The sequence below is a fragment of the Giraffa tippelskirchi genome, chromosome 7 (genome assembly GCF_054371585.1).
Source record: "Giraffa tippelskirchi isolate mGirTip1 chromosome 7, T2T-mGirTip1v1.2.pri, whole genome shotgun sequence".
Taxonomy (NCBI): Eukaryota; Metazoa; Chordata; class Mammalia; order Artiodactyla; family Giraffidae; genus Giraffa; species Giraffa tippelskirchi.
In genome coordinates this window covers 81,094,537-81,112,485 of record NC_137281.1, presented here as the reverse complement: position 1 = coordinate 81,112,485, position 17,949 = coordinate 81,094,537, and the positions used below count along the sequence as shown (strand labels likewise).

Here is a 17,949-nt window from a genome sequence, read left to right as displayed (position 1 = left end):
CATACTGAAGTGGCTGCTGCCTAGTTTCTCTATCCCTCCAAGATTTGGCATTCAGTAAGGTACTTCACAGAAGTCTTTTGAATGAACACAGGAACAAATGAATAAGAGAAACTGAGGTCTCACTGAGATGGAATGGTTGCTTAAGGTTACAGAGCTAGTAATGGCAGGGCTAGGATCATGACTCATACCTCTTGGCCCCCAGTACTATACTCTATTCGTGGTACCATCCCTGGAATTCTTGGAAGCCACCATAGCCATCATCCTTCAAAAGCTTGCATGAGCCACCCTTAGTAGTAACTGGAGTCAGGGTGAGTTTGGTCTACTGCAGATGGAAGAAATGGGCATTCACCACTCACCAGCAGGGGATACACCAGGGGTATGGAAGATGTGGGCCAGATACTCTCAGGTGAGTTGGCTTAGTTGGGACCTGAACTTTGTAACCTACTTCCCACTCCCACCTACCAGGCTATCTCAATATATTTATTTACTGTCTTCTCCTGGGACCATTTTTCATAAAATTACATAAAGCCCTACCCTGAGGTAGCAGGATGGATTGTCTTACTTCCCTTCCTTTATTTATTTAATTTGTAAAATACCTTTCCTACCAAAAATAATTCTTCCCAAGGGCCGAGAGTCATGTGACCATTTCTCCTAGCCGCTAACAGACATGGTCATTCCAATCCCCTCATACTTTTTCTTTTATGTTCTAATCCCCGCTACCATCACTTTTCAAGTTCCATGGTCATATCTGAATGAATCCATTATCCAATTCTAGCGAGATCAATTTATAATAGGAAGCATCCATATGGAACCAGCCAGCCAGTTATAGGAGTAATGCCATCATCATCATCATCAATGACAACGTCATTACTCCGTGCATTTATTGAAGAATTTCCATGTGCCAGTCATTTTTCTAAGTGCTTTTCATGCATATTTCACTTTAGATTCATAAATATCCATACTAGACTGGTACTATTCATCATCCCCATTTAACAGATAAGGCAAATGAGGCACAGAGAGGTTTAATTTGTACCCACTGGGAAAGGATAATAATAGCTACCACTGAATGACCACCTAGTTTGTCCCAGACACTGGGCTAGATACTCTGTATCCTCTATACTTCATACAACCTGACCAATATTATTGCCTTCATTTTACAAATGTAAAAACTGAGGTTTAGTAAGATTAAATGACTTGCCAAAGTCTAGAGTTATGGATTAAGTATTAAATCTATTATTTAATTACAAAGCCAGGATTCAAACCAGGTACGTCTGACTGCAAAACAGAGGTTCTTTTCTGTGTGTCAAACTGCCCCTCTGAACTATAAGTCAGAAGAGCCACACACTAGTCTTGATCTGGTCAGTATTTCTCAAAATTCAGCCTTGGACTCATCATCATAAAACTGCCCGAGGTGCTTATTACAAAAGAACTTCCAGTATCAGAATCTCTGGAGGTGGCTCTGGGAGACCTTCATTTTAGAAAGTTATTTCTTTGTGTGAATCTTCAGTAAACTTGGCCCCAGTCACTAAACATGTCTTTGTCTCCTACAGAGGGGACAATCTGCCTTTCTCATCTCTGCTTAGTGAACAGAGAGGACCCTTCTAAGGGCCCTGTTCAAGGGCCACCCTTTTTAGGTGAAAACTTCCTCCACTCCTCAGGTTGAATTATGAATTCCTGCCTCTGTACTTCTTTAAAATGCTGTTCATATCTTTCATATTAATTTATTGCACTGACTTGTAACCATCCAGTTGATAGCCTGTTTCTAAGAGGCAAAGAGAGTTCTTATCTCATATCCAGTACCATGCCTGGCACATAGCAGGCAGCCGGTTCCACAGGTCTGTCCTCAAGAATTCGTACAGTAGTAGGGACTGGAAAAATGTGTCCAGGCTGCTGAAAATAACTTGGGTACAAGATGAGTCCTAATACATTCTGATGCTGTCTAGCAATTCAGTGATCAAGATGGGAAGAGATCTCACTTAGTAGCTGCTTCCCTGGGTCAGGAAGATCCCCCAGAGAAGGGAATGGCTCCCCACTCCAGTATTCTTGCCTGAAGAATTCCATGGACAGAGGAGCCTGGCAGGCTACAGTCCATGGGATTGCAAAGAGTCAGACACAACTGAGCGACTTACATTCTCTCATAACACAAGACCCTAGGGTTTACTTGTCAAAAGCAGGATGATACCTGGTACATCACATCCCTTACTTCTTCCCGCGAAGGAATTTCTCTCAGGGTTAGGCTACTCAGAAAATCAACAAAGTATGCACAAAACTTTAGGTTAGTACGTAATAACTGCAAGGAGATCAAACCAGTCAATCCTAAAGGAAATCGATCCTGAATATTCATTGGAAGGACTGAGGCTGAAGCTGAAGCTCCAATACTTTGGCCACCTGATGCCAAAAGCTGACTCATGAGAAAAGACCCTGAAGTTGGGAAAGATTGAAGGCAAGAGGAGAAGGAGACAAAAGAGGATGGTTGGATGGCATCACGGACTCAATGGACACAAATTTGAGCAAGCTCTAGGAGATGGTAATGAACAGGGAAGCCTGGTGTCCTGTAGTCCATGGGGTCGCAAAAAGTTGGACACGACTGAGTGACTGAACAGTAACAACAGTATGTTAAAAAAAAAAAAAAAATATATATATATCATAAACAATGGTGATTTTTTTTTTTAAAGCTGGCAAGATCACCGTGTGGGTAGCAGAACATTCAGGTTAGACAGGGTTCTCCAGTCACACTGCTCTAACTCAATCTATCTTCCAGTTCACTAATTCTCTCTTGTCTTCAACATGCTACCAAATAGTGAGTTTTCATTTTTATCTAGTAGTTTTGCTTGGGACTTTCTCAAATCAACTATGTCACTTTTAAAATTTGTGATCTAAAGTCTGTTTGCAACCTTTGTTCCTACTGGTTCTTTGGGTTGCTCTGTTTCTTTATGGGCCTGGTTTTCTTTGCTTTAAGGTTTTTGTTCATGAAAAAAAAATTTCGCAGAGTTTTTCCGAGGCCCCGGGTTGATGTGCCTACTTCAAACAATATTCTCAGCATGAAGCTCCTTTTCTAACTCAGGTCACATATACAAACATCCAGGGTACAAACTTGTGCCAGTTAGTCTGTGGCCACAACTTTTCCCCTTTTTCTTTTTCTTACTGTTGCTGTTTTGTTCCCTGGGATGGGGAAGAGAAGCTTTAGATCTGGTTTGTTTGTTTGGTTTGTTTGCTTTTGTACTTGGTGGGGTTGGGGGCTCTTCAAGCTTCTAGCATAGTATGGGGAAGATCTCCTCTGAGGCCCTCCGCGTTAAGGGAGCCCCCTTATCATTCACAGCTGTAATACAGGCAAATACCCTCAGCAATGCAGGGAAATATCCTCAGGAATAAGTAGCTTTGGTACTCTAACATGCTATTTTCCCCTCTGTTGTAGGTTTCCTTCTGAAAACCATCCTGGGAGTCCCCAGTTGTCTTTTTAGCTCTTCAGTGCATTTGAGATGGTATTTTAATGAGCATTTTTCAGCAGAAGAGTTGGTCCAAATAACCTAATGTGCTACCTAATGTGCAGAAACTAGAAGCTGGTGTCCTAGCTAAATCTTGACCATCACTACTCGGCCAGCTCTGAGACTCCGGGATAAAGTTACTTCATCTTTGGTTTTCTTACCTGTAAGATAAAGACAACATGTATACCTAATGGAGTTGTCTGAAGACTAAATAAATCCATGTAATGTGCTCAGTTCAGTACATGCCACACGGGGATGCTTAGTAAATGCTGTTCTCCTTCCAATCATCACCACTATCACTACAATCACTGCGTGAGCATGGCCAATTGAGCTGGATCATGGAATCTGCACAGGTTATAATCTGGGTAAATATACTTTCTAAGAATAGGAAGAGTCCAGGTGGAAAAATGTTCAGAAGATAGGAATAGTTATTTAGACTGACTTTCTGATCCCAAAGGACAAGTATCTGTATAAGATTTCTTAATTTCAAAACTTCAGGAATTCATAGTAATAATGTCAAAATCTTTTATTTGATTTTAGAAAACTATAATAAATTGCAATGACTCAATAGTGGGTTAAAGTTTCAGAGACTTCTATCTTTAAAACAGAGTAAAAGTTCTAGTAATTAGAATTTTCAAGAAATGATTTAATATAAACCCCCAAAACCTTCTGGACTCCGTTTGTAATCCTTCTGGAAGAAATCCTGTTAAAATATAGCTGAAAATGTTTCTTGCTTTGGATTAAAATGTCCATTAAACCTAATTACCTGCCTGCCCCTAAGATGTAATGTGTACTTGAACATGCCACTTCATTTTCTGGGTCATTGAGGAGGTGGGACCAGACGACTTTCCAAGTCTCCTACAAGGACCACTGTTTAACATGCCCATAAATTGTTATTGTTTGTTTGTTCTAATGACTTTATAACCTTAGAAAAGCTTCCCTATCTTTGTCCTAATTACCATTTTCTTATACCTAACATTTCAGATTATAGTAGAATAAAGTGAGACTCTTCACACATGCAAGGCTATTTATTTTATTTTATTTTCAATATTTGAGCAATCTAGTAGGTTGTATCTGAGTCATCTGAGGGTTTTCTATACTTTATCACACAAGTAAGATACTTAATATAAAAACTTAAATCCTCTGCTTATAATTAGTGAACAAAGTATTTTTGGAATGCAGGTTTCATGAACTGATTCATTCATTTAGCACCATGTGAAGGACTGGATACAGAGAATGAGCCAGAATAAGCCCTGAACATACTAATCTAGATTTAGAGAGACACATAAATAATTTGGATAGAATGAGAGGCACAGCAGTTAAGAGTTCAGTCCCTGGAAGCTGATTACATAAGTCTGACTCCTCACTCTGCTACTTATTAGCTGTATGAAACTGGTTAAGTCACTTAGCTTCACTATCCCTTGTTGTCTTCATCTGTAAAAGAACAATGTTTATCTACCTCATAGGGTTGTTGTGAGGATATAAAGAGTTCAGTCATCTCACACGCTAGCAAAGTAATGCTCAAAATTCTCTGAGCTTGGCTTCAACAGTATGTGAACCAGGAACTTCCAGATGTTCAAGCTGGATTTAGAAAAGGCAGAGGAACCAGAGATCAACTTGTCAACATCTGCTGGATCATAGAAAAAGCAAGGGAATTTCATAAAAATACCTACTTCTGCTTCACTGACTACGCTAAAGCCTTTGATTGTGTGGATCACAACAAACTGTGGAAAATTCTTCAAGATATGGGAATACCACACCACCTTACCTGCCTCCTGAGAAATGTATATGCAGGTCAAGAAGCAACAATTAGAACTGGACATGGAACAACAGACTGGTTCAAAATTGGGAAAGGAATACATAAAGGCTGTATATTGTCACCCTGTTTGCTTAACATATGTAGAGTACATCATGCAAAATGCTGGCCTGAATGAAGCACAAGCTGGAATCAAGATTGCTGGGAGAAATATCAATAACCTACGCAGATGACACCTCACTTATGGTAGAAAGCAAAGAGGAACTAAAAAGCCTCTTGATGAAGGTGAAAGAGGAGAATGAAAAAGCTGACTTAAAACTCAACAATCAAAAAACTAAGATATGGCATCTGGCCCCATCACTTCATGGCAAATAGATGGGGAAACAATGGAAACAGTAATAGACTTTCTTTTTTTTCTTGGGCTCCAAAATCACTGTAGATGGTGACTGCAGCCATGAAATTAAAAGACACTTGCTCCTTGGAAGAAAAGCTATGACCAATCTAGACAGCATATTAAAAAGCAGAGACATTACTTTGCCAACAACGGTCCACAGAGTCAAACCTATGGATTTTCTAGTAGTCATGTATGGATATGAGAGTTGGACTGTAAAGAAAGCTGAGCAAAAAAGAATTGAAGCTTTTAAACTGTGGTGTTGGAGAAGACAGTTGAGAGTCCCTTGGACTGCAAGGAGATCCAACCAGTCCATCCTAAAGGAAATCAATCCTGAATATTCATTGGAAGGACTGATGCTGAAGCTGAAGCTCCAATACTCTGGCCACCAGATGCGAAGAACTAACTCATTGGAAAAGACCCTGATGCTGGGAAAGACTGAAGGCAGGAGGAGAAGGGGACACCAGAGGATGAGATGGTTGGATGGCATTACCAACTCAATGGACATGAGCTTGAGCAAGCTCCAGGAGTTGGTGATGGACAGGGAAGCCTGGTGCACTGCCGTCCATGGGGTTGCAAAGAGTCAGATATGACTGAGCGACTGAACTGAACTGATATGTGAAGCTTTAAAAGGGTGACTAGTGCATGGTTCTAATTAAGTGTTCACTATTACTATAATTGTTATTATCACTGTACTGAAACAGGTATGAATATAAAGTGAGAGAAAAGGATGTAAAATGAGTGCATTATATTAGATGACCTCTAATTGTAGATACTCACAATTTATTATTTGTCCTCTACCCTATACCTCCACACTCATGTCACCCCACCCTCTAATTCGGTCTTTGTTCACCCTCCCAAAGTGATCTCTCTCTTTTATAAGTGCCCTTTTCACATACTATTCAAATCATCAAATTCATATATTATATGCCTTCTTATTCTCTAAAGGTATGCATGGTAAAACTGAAGCCTTTATTATGTCACAGATGACATGGCCACATATAATGCCATGTTTCCTATTTTCCTATTTTGCCCAAGTCTTATGTGGATTACAGAGTGGTGCCACCATACCTGGCTAACTGCATGGAAGGCGCTCAGTAATTACACATTGATTAATTAAAGGTACTCAGTTTCAGAAATAGCTTTTACTGGCATAGACCAGAGGTTGGCAAACTTTTCCTGCAAAGGGCCAGACAGTTATTTTTCACTTTATGGGCCATATGGTCTCTGCTGCAACTGTCAAAACTATCCCACTTTGCCACTGTAGTGCTATAGCAGCCACAGACAACACATAAATAAATGGGAGTTGCCATCTTCCAATGAAACTTTAAAAAATTTTTTACTCTGAAATACTTATTAATAAGAAGTGGAAAAACATATACTGAGAGGTTTTGTACACTCTTCACTCAGTCCCTCAGTTGCTAGCACTCTAATATAGCATCACAACACCTCAGGCAGGGGTTAACATCTGTATCAGAATAAATGTTACTTCCACCTTCCCCCACTCCCAACCTCTGATCTCACAGCAGTTAGGCAAGTCATGGTCAACAAGAGCCTGTTGAATTGAGCCAAGCTCATGATCTGTGCATCACACTCTTTGCTTTCTAGGTATCTTACACTTTTTATAGCTTGAACTAGAAAGTGGATAACTAGAATTCCCTTGGCCAAGAAGCAAAGCAATTTTAGCTTTGCCCATATGAGCTGCTGCTGCTAAGTCGCTTCAGTCGTGTCCGACTCGGCGCGACCCCATGGACTGCAGCCTGCCAGGCTCCTTCGTCCATGGGATTTTCCAGGCGAGAGTACTGGAGTGGGGTGCCATCGCCTTCTCCACCAATATGAGCTAATGTTTCATAATTTTAATCTTCACATTTGCAATTAAGAGATGGATGCATCACATACATCCATACACAAAAAGGAAAAAAAAGTCATTTCTTTAATGTGTACCTGGGAAATACAACTGTAACCTGGATTTGTACATTCAAACATATCGCAATTTAATTATTAGAGCTAACACTACTATGATGGGGAGTGGAAACGTTATTTCATTAATTGTTTGTTTTAAATCACAGTGTTCCATATTTTTTCAAAGACTGACATGGCATTTGGCATGGCTTTGTTAACTATAAAGGTGGCTCACCAATCTCAGCTAAGCTGGTGGAGCCAAGAGGGTGATTAAGTTTTACAAAAAACTTAATATGCGGACTTAGGTATGCGGACTTCTCTGGTGGTCCAGTGGTTAAGAATCTGCCTTCCAATGCAAGGGATGCAAGTTTGATCCCTGGTTGGGGAACTAAGATCTCACATGCCATGGGGAAAACCCATGCATCGCAAATAAGACCTGATGCAGCTAAATAAATAAATACTAAAAACTAGGTATGATGACTTCAGAGATTAATTTTTTGTCACATTACCCAGAAAAATGAGAAATAATGAGTTTTCTTTAAAAACAATGCAAGGCAAAAATTAACTGCTTTGGTATCTCAATTTAAAAAATGCTTTATATTGTTCTGAGAATAAGATCCAGGGTTCTGTCCACATTAACATCCTTTTAACAAAATAATATATGAACAAAGAACACTGAGAATAAGATCCAAGGTTCCATACATAATTCGTTTAACTCATATAAAGACTACTTGAAGCGAAACTGACTACCTGAATAAATCTAGAACCCTCATCAAAAAACTAAACCTAAGATATTAAAACAAAACGTTGCTCCAAAATACTACGTAAGTTTCATGCTTGCCGTTTCCCAGCACCCTACTCTTGAAGTGAAGTGGAAACCAATAAATAAAAGCAATTTGATGAACACAAATAACTTCCCTTACTTAAAAGGCAGGCAAAAGAAAAAGGTCAAACCCACACTGGTATTTGAAATAGTTCTATGCTTCTACTTCTTATTCCTGGTAAATCTGTTTCAGAGGGACTAACAAATTATCTTTTAATAGACATGAACTCAAATAAACAGAATACAGACATACAAGTTTGACAGTAAAATGTCTGCTAAATCCTTACATTCAGAGACCCATAAATAATAATTTAATTTTTAATTAATAATTTAATTTTCATCTGGTGTGGAAGCATGCTCATTCCTGGAAAAAACGGTTGATCTTATTGACTGACATTTTGATATACTTTAAGGTTAATTAAATAAGCAATGAGGCAAAGTAGCCAATGTGCTGTAAGATGCAATTTTTCTGTAGGATTACACTTCAAAAGAATTTTATACTCGAACCAACCAGTTAAGTCAACAAAGTGAGAGAAGTTGGTAGCTCCTAACATCTTTTAGGAAGACTTAAAAATCGAATCATGACTAGATTGACTTTGTAATTTATGATCTGTTAGGCTAAAGCTGTGGATTTAATTCAAGAATTGTACATTACCAAGTACATAAAGATGTTGCTTTTAAATGTTATTTTTGCATAAGTTTACTTACTGCCATATAAGCATTTGTTCCAACATACGTCTTGGCTATAGAATTCACCAGCTATGAGACAAAACAGTCTGTTAGAACAATATAAAGATAATGTGGAAATAAAATGGGCAATTATTCCTCATTTAACCTACAATCATCATTTCTATAAATCAACTAAAAATTATGTAAAAGGGAACAAATTTATCTACAAAGGCATTAAAAATGATTAAATCTCTTTTCTTTTGAATGTGATTTCCAATTTAAACAAGCACAGCTTTACAGTTTATAGCAGATAACCTTCAACAATTCACTTAAGCAGGATGCTTATCGCTTTAGTACCCCAAACCCGCCTGATATAAAAAGTCAATTTGAAGCAGAATTTGAACACACTCATTTTTTAGTCAGATGGCTCAAGATGTGAATGAAGCCCCATGCGTTACCAGAATAAAATGAACACTAAATACGCTGGAGGGATAACAGACTTTGACAACTCATAATACAACGATGACCTTCGCTTTGGTCTCCGTGTTTGGCTGGGAGTAAAGGTGGCTGCAATTCAAATCAACATCACAGCACGCTCATGGGTCACTATCACCGGGGTTCTCAGGGGAGGCCCAAAATGGAAATTAATTAAAATTTGTGCTGCACATTGTAATGGCCCTCCACCATTGTTGCTCCCAATATTAATTTTTATTGTGGGCCAGTTGGGCTCCCCAGGCACAGCTCCCACTCTGCCCTCCCTTTTGTCTGGCCAAAACGCTTTCATATCAAAGCTGCATATCAATGAAGTTTGCTATTCGTAAGTAGTAATTACAATATCAGCAGTTTTTACTGTCATTAAACAATGAACAATCATATCCTGATGAAGGCAACTCGCTCAGAGATTAAAAATGAATAACACAATCCCAGCCGATGAGAAGATACAGAGTTCTGTTGTTCTGTTTGTCTGGCAGCTAGGTGATTTTTCAATCCAGAGAGAGAATGAAAATAGGAAGTAGGTGTTCAAGAGACGAGAACAGATCAGGAGGAAAAAGAGACCTACCTGAGTGCTAACTCCAAAATCACACAGCTTGACTTGTCCTCTCGTGTTTACTAGCATATTGGAGGGCTTCACATCTAAAAAGGGACCAGAAAAACCCATGTAACTAATTCCATATCTACCAACCTTGTTCTAAAAAAAGCACACGAACACCAAACCATATTGCAGAAATGACATCATCTGTTCAACCTAGAATTCTAATCACAAATTTAATGCAAAGCATTTTATCTGGAGACAAAATGTAAGGTCCTAACTCCCTCACTTCCAACTATTTCTGGTTTCTGTAGAAGCAAGAGTTTATTTATTTCATGTGAAAGTCAAATAAAATCTTGGCTTCCAACAACAGTAAACACCCCTAACATCCTACTCCAGCTTTCAGAAAAAGTAGATAAGAAAATGTAGCCTCCTTGCAAAAAATTTGTACAGAAAGGCTTAGCTTTGCTCTTAATGTGAAACTGCTTCTCCCACCTAAAAAGTAAGGCCAAAGGGAAGCCAGTAAAGAAAAAAATCATTCAAAATGTTTGCTGGTAACAGGTTATATCTTATTGAAACAATGAAAGCGTGAATGCAGTACTGCTTTTTCCTGGTTTTACATGCAAACCATACTTCAGATAATCCTCAGAAATTGACCTAAAAGATGTATGCGTGTGTGCGCATGTGTGCACTTATCAGTCTTTTATTTATCCCTCTCGTCCCTTATATCATGTTGACTGTTTTTAAAGTTAACAAAAGAACTGACATAGCTTTTGCCAAGGCACTCTGCTAAATAGACACAAAGGGTTTCTATGTGAAGCATCGTCAGTGACAACAATAAGCCTTTTCAGGAATTCAAGGAGCCAACAAAAACCATCCAAGCAGGATGAGACCACAGCACTTTTGTTGGTACAGGACAGCACCTGCTTCAACATTTCATCTTCAGCAGCGAGAGTGTCTTGGAACAGACAGCTTGCTGTATTCAATAGAATATATGACCATAATTACTCCAAGACTGAACAAACGACTCAGAATTTTTATGTAACATCTAAAAAAAACTGTGAGTTAATCTCACTCTGCCCCTCCAATCTGCAAAAGGGTACCCCCAAAAAATATCTTGCCAAGAGTAGGTACTTAACTCAAACTTCAGGTTCAAACTCAGTAACCAACGATTACTGAGCCCTACCTCCCATGTGACAGGCATCTTCTCACACATGTGCTTGTTTGGTGTTGCCCGACTGACACTAGACTACACACTCCATGAAGGCAGGGACTTTGACTCTTTTACTGACTTCTAGATACCAGTTCCTGAAGAGGGCCAGCCATACAGGAAATGCTTAAGAAATATTTGTTGAATAGATCAGAATAAATTAATGGAAACCATCAACACATAGCATTATTTTGTTAATGATTATGCTTCAGTGATCAGGGGTTAGCTGTAGACTATGCCTCTGTAGCATGCCCTTTCAGATAAGACACACTATATACTTCTTGTAGGGGGGCTTTCTCTCTGAAAATAGGTCAGTAGGCCTAGGCAGGTGTAAGCTTTTTTAACCAACTTGCCTATCTGCTTCCAGTTTTCCCCAATTTCAACATAAACCTTATGCCACCATCATATTAAATACACTTTCACTGTATAACTTCTCTCCTAAGGAGGAAGTAAAATATTCCCTGACCTCCCCCGCCAATCCCAATGTGAATTCCCTAAGAATAGGGTTGTGCTTTCAAATGTGCCTCGGTTTAGTTCACTTCAGTCGCTCAGCCATGTCTGACTCTTTGCAACCCCATGAATTGCAGCACGCCAGGCCTCCCTGTCCATCAACCACTCCCAGAGTTTACTCAAACTCATGTCCATTGAGTCAGTGATGCCATGCAACCATGTCATCCTCTGTCATCCCCTTCTCCTCCTACCCCCAATCCTTCTCAGTGTCAGGATCTTTTCAAATGAGTCAGCTCTTCGCATCAGGTGGTCAAAGTATTGGAGTTTGAGCTTCAACATCAGTCCTTCCAGTGAACGCTCAGGACTGATCTCCTTTAGGGTGGACTGGTTGGATCTCCTTGCAGTCCAAGGGACTCTCAAGAGTCTTCTCCAACACCACAGTTCAAAGGCATCAATTCTTCGGCGCTCAGCTTTCTTTATAGTCCAACTCTCACATCCATACATGACCACTGGAAAAACCATAGGCTTGACTAGACAGACCTTTGTTGGCAAAGTAATGTCTCTGCTTTTTAATATGCTGTCTAGGTTGGTCATAACTTTTCTCCCAAGGAGTAACCGTCTTTTAATTTCATGGCTGCAATCACCATCTGCAGTGATTTTGGAGCCCAAAAAAATAAAGTCTGACACTGTTTCCACTGTTTCTCCATCGATTTGCCGTGAAGTGATGGGACCAGATGCCATGATCTTTGTTTTCTGAATGTTGAGCTTTAAGCCAACTTTTCCACTTTCCTCTTTCACTTTCATCAAGAGGCTCTTTAGTCCTTCTTCACTTTCTGCCATAAGGGTGGTGTCATTTGCATATCTGAGGTTATTGATATTTCTCCCGGCAATCTTGATTCCAGCTTGTGCTTCATCCAGCCCAGCGTTTCTCATGATGTACTCTGCATATGCTATGCTATGCTATGCTAAGTCGCTTCAGTCGTGTCTGACTCTGTGCGACCCCATAGACGGCAGCTCACCAGGCTCCGCCATCCCTAGGATTCTCCAGGCAAGAATACTGGAGTGGGTTGCCATTTCTTTCTCCAGTGCATGAAAGGGAAAAGTGAAAGTGAAGTCGCTCAGTCGTGTCCGACTCTTAGCGACCCCATGGACTGTAGCCTACCAGGCTCCTCCGTCCATGGGATTTTCCAGGCAAGAGTACTGGAGTGGGGTGCCATTGCCTTCTCCAACTCTGCATATAAGTAGTCTTATATGTGCAGCCTGCACATAAAATACACATCATAGACAGCCACAGTAGACACTCAATAAACATTTGCTGAACTGGAAGAAATGTTAGGCTCTACAAAGCCTGGTCTTATTTTCCAAATTTAATTCTCACTACAGGCCCTCAACTTTAAATATTTTTCTTTAGGACAATCTGCTCTTTTATATACTGATACCCTTAAACTGGGCTTCTTTGATAGCTCAGTTGGTAAAGAATTTGCCTGCAATGCAGGAGACCCTGGTTCCTTTCCTGGGTCGGGAACATCCCCTGGAGAAGGGATAGGTTACCCGTTTCAGTATTCTTGGGCTTCCTTGGTGGCTCAGATGGTAAAGAATCTGCCTGCAATGCAGGAGACCTGGGTTTGATCCTTGGGTTGGGAAGATCCCTTGAAGGAGGGCACAGCAACCCACATCACTATTCTTGCCTGGAGAATCCCATGGACAGATGAGCCTGGCAGGCTGCAGTCCATGGGGTCGCAAAGAGTTGGACACAACTTAGCAACTAAGCACAACACAGCACTCTTAAACCACTCTTAAGCCACACATCTGATGGAGACAGTTAATGAACAAATCCTTAGCTTTAATCAGACACACATTTGACTTCAGTGGACCAACAAAGAGAAAAGAATAAAATAGCAAAATTTCTAGACTATGTTCTGAAAGGCAAGGTGTAAATAAGAACTGGACAGCATTTTAAGCTCTCCAATATCTTTTTTTTAACTTACATAAATGCCTACTGCCTGATTTTGCACATTTACCTTTTAGTTTAGTTTTCAGAAGTAGTTTGTGTATGAAAGCAGTAGGCTTACAGCCATCCTCAAAACAACTTCTGTATTCCAACTAGACTGGTCTAGCCATTGTCTCAAAAGAAACGAATCCCTAAAACACCACTACCATGCCATCATTCATGCTGTGTCCCAGACCTCAACCTCCCTGGGTTTAGAAATCCTTACTTGATATTTTTTCACTGAATCCTGTCCATCCTTCAACTCAAGTATCCCGTCTCCCTGTTAATGTATCTACTTGGCCACCAAAATCACTGCTTCCTTTGAATTGCTAAGGCATTTACTGTCTGTACCATTTAGAACTGAGCATGTGACACCCCCCTTTTTTTAACCAGTAATTACTTACCATATTTACTGTTAAAGGTATCACCAAGTAATAAGTTCACAGGGAAGGAATGTATTTACACATTTTTGTATTTATCCTGTGTGAGCATAACATTTTGCTCACTGGATGATGGCTTCCTAAACAATACACTAAATTTGCTAGTATAAGTGTTCCCCTACCCAGCAACATTGGACCATAACAGATCCCTTTAAACAAAATCAACAGATTCAGGTGAGGAGACAGAAGCCTGACTCAATGGAGACATAAGACTTGGATTTTAGTCTTTTGGGCCCTGCCAAATGTGACTTTGGACTAGGCATGTGACATTTTAGTTTTCACCTCTGTAGGGAGATAATAAAAGTTACTGTATCTTAAAAAATTGTGGGGATTAGATGAAATAATGAATGTAAAATAGCTTTTAAACTGTCAAACACTCTATAAATATATTGCTATTATCTACTGGCAATCAACCAAGTCATAAAAAATGTTATACTTCTTTATGTTCAGGAATAGTTTCTGTTGCTACTGCAGTAAATTCAAGCTGTATTTAGGTAAAATACTAGTTGAAAGAAAGAAATTTCCAAAGTCCAGTAAGTAGAATGATAAAACCTATTCAATGTTTATGAAGAGGCATATTTGCCAGACTATATGTACTCATTCCCCGATAAGGCCAATGAACTGGTCTCCTTACTTTCACACTTGCTCTACAGCCTTTCATGAACAGCGCTGCTTAAGTGACTCTTTTAAAACCTAAATCAGGGACTTCCCTGGTGGTCCAGTGGTTAAGATGCTGAGCTTCCACGGCAGGGGGTGCAGGTTCAATCCCTGGTCAGGGAACTAAGATCCTGCATGCCACATGGCATGGCCGAAAAATAGAAAAAATTAAAAAAAAACCCGAAACCTAAATAAGACCATGTCACTTCTCTGCCTAAAACCTCCAGGGGTCTCCCAACTCAATGCAAAATGCAGCCCTCACGGTTTCTGAAGCGTTCTCTGAGCTGCCCCCCTATTACCTCTGTACTCTCATCCTTCCTACTCCTCTCCTTGCATGCTCTGCTTCACCTCACTGGCTGGCTTTTCAGGCATGCTCCTGCTTTGTGGTTCCATATCACTGGAATACTCTGCTCCCATACATATAAGCAGGCATGGCCTAAGCCTTTGCTTTTTTTTTTTTTTCTTCCAGGTTTCTGCTCAAATGTTACCCTTTTAAGAGAAGCCTTCCTCAACCATCCGCTATGAAGGGCAATACTTCCAACCTCAGAGATTCATTTTCCCTCTTCCCTATTTCAATGCTCCTCTTAACACTTAGCATCATCGACACCCTATATAAGTACACGTAAATCTGTCCTGTCTCAGTCTTCCTTTCTTGAAGGAAAGCTCCATGAATGCAGAGACGTGATCTGTTATGTTCAATTCTGTGTTTAGAACGGTGCCTGATACAGATAAGAAATGATATCTGTTGAACAAATCGTGAATGAATAGTCCCATTAAATTGATGGGCAAATATGTGTACCTGGAGAAGCATGAATTTGGACTGAGATGGAGCTCCATCTTTTCCCATCCAATGGCATATATTTCAGAATAAATATATTTCACTATTAATGAATACATTTGTGAATGATATTGTTCATTCTGAGAGAACCTACAGGCATTCAAAAATACTCATTCAACAAATATTTACTGATGCCTTAGCATGTGCCAGATATGATAGTAGGCACTGTGGAGAGAAGCATGAGTAGCACCTGTCTCTACCCTTCAGAAGAGTTAAGGAACTGTTAAGGAACAGTTAAGGAACTGTTGATATATATTTTGACCAAAAATAGTGTATATGAGATTTCAGGATAATACCACTGCTTATGTATACTCTAAATGGTATTTGCTTCCTATAATAAAAACAATGAGGATTATGTAACTAGAGAGTTTCCAGGCTTGGCTGTGCATTTACAAAAAAAAATAAATAAATAAACATTTTTGGTTCCACCTCAGGTCTATGTATGTATGCTATGTCATTTCAGTTGTGTTTGACTCTTTGTGACCCCACAAACTGTAGCCCACCAGGCTCCTCTGTCCATGGGATTTTCCAGGCAAGAATATTGGAGTGGATTGCCATTTCCTTTTCCAATCTGTGAGTATATGTACATGCATATACATATGTGTGTTGTCTGTGTATATATACCTCAGATCTACTGATTCAGAAATCAATCTAAAACAGTCTGGTCTTCATGTCAGCATTTAGAAAAGATAAACATAACCTGCTATATTTCCTTCTGATTTAACTGCTGGCAAGTTCAGAATATATGAAAAGAAATTTTATTGTTTAACTTTGCTTTTTAAATAGATTTTATTCATTAAAAATCAATTTTATTGCAGTCATTTTGAATATATAGTTTAATGAGTTTGACAAATGTATACATCCACATAACTACACCACAATCAAGACATGAAACATTTATATCACCCCCCAAAACTCCCTGTGCCCTTTATAGTCAATTCTGTCCTGACCTCTGGCAACTGATGATTGATTTGTTATTTTTTTTTTATAGGTGATTTTTGTCTTTTCAACATATATCATAAACCCTGTAATAATTTTGCTTTAAAAAGTTGATGATTAGTGTTTGGATAACACCTCTCTGTCACTAATATCTAAAGAAGTTATCTTGCAGACAGTATCAACTGGGTCTTACTTTTTTGACCAATCTGATACTTTTGCTATAAATTGTAGTATTTAGACCATTCACATTTAATGTAATTGGTGATATGGTTGAGTTCAACTCTACTATCTTACTATTTGTCTCATCTGTTCTTTGTTCCGTTCTTCTTTTATTGCCTTCTTCGGGATTAGTTTGGCTCTTTTTAGCATTCCACTGATCTCTACTGTTGGCTTCTAAGCCAGAAGTTGGTGAGCTTTTTCTGTAAAGGACTACATTTCAGGTGTTGAGGCCAATACTCAGTTTTGCCACTGTAGGGCAGAAGCAATCACAGGCAATATGTAAATAAGTGAACATGGCTGTGCTCCAATAATCTTTGTTTACCAAAACAGGTAGTGAGCCAAATTTGACCTGTGGGCTAAAGTTTGCCAGCCCATTGGAAGGTTTGTTTTTTGTTTTAATGGGTGTTCTAGGGATTACAATGTTTCTTTAACATTTCAGAGTCTACTTTCAAATAACATTAGGGTATTTAATTGATAATGTAAAAATATTAGAACAGTATGTTTCCATTTTTTCCCTCCCATCCTTTGTGATACTATTACCTATCTTTCCTCTACATGTCAGAGAGGACATGCCACAATATAGTCCTTATTTTTGCTTTAAATAATCATCTTCTTAAAAAATTTAAAAGAAAAGGCCTTCTATATATCCACAGGTATAACATTCCTGGTACTATTTATTTCTTTGTGTAGACCTAACTATCAATGTGGTATCATTTTCCTTCTGCCTAAATAACTTCCTCTAACATTTTTTATAATGATTGTCTATTGGCAATGGATTCTCTCTTGTTCGCCTTAAAAAGTCTTTATTTAACTGTTATTTTGGAAAAATATATTTACTGGACATAGAATTCTGGATTTAAAGGATTTTCATTTCTTCAGTATGTTAATGATGTGTTTCCATTGTCTTTTGGCTTGCATAGCTTCTGAAAAGAAGTCCGCTGTCATTCCCATTTTCTGTTCCACTCTTTAATGTATTACTTTTACTCTGAATATTTTAAAGATTTAAAAAATCACTGGCTTTCAAGTTTTTATTTTGATGTACTTTGGTATCGTCTTGTATATGTCCTGGTTAAGACTGTTAGGCTTCTCAGATCTCTGGGTTTATGGGTTTCGTCAAATTTGGAAAGTTTGGGAAGCACTATTTTTTCAA

At 39.1% G+C, this 17,949-nt stretch overlaps 1 protein-coding gene across 12 annotated transcripts in view; it reads right to left on the bottom strand.

Moving 5' to 3' along the window:
• Positions 1–17,949, bottom strand: part of MAP2K5 (mitogen-activated protein kinase kinase 5) — a 262,303-nt gene that overhangs the window by 105,100 nt on the left and 139,254 nt on the right. For 11 of the 12 annotated variants that reach the window (XR_014060033.1, XR_014060035.1, XR_014060034.1 and 8 more), the window contains exons 14-15: positions 10,087–10,160; positions 9,066–9,116 (exon numbers count right to left, since the gene is read on the bottom strand). Coding sequence is in view for 9 of the 12 variants with exons in the window: in XM_081511850.1 (XP_081367976.1) it covers positions 9,066–9,116; positions 10,087–10,160 (125 nt within the window). In the remaining 3 variants the exon portion in view is untranslated. Of the gene's footprint in view, positions 1–9,065; positions 9,117–10,086; positions 10,190–17,949 lie in introns of all 12 variants that reach the window. The other variant, XM_081511849.1, reaches the window with a different exon arrangement.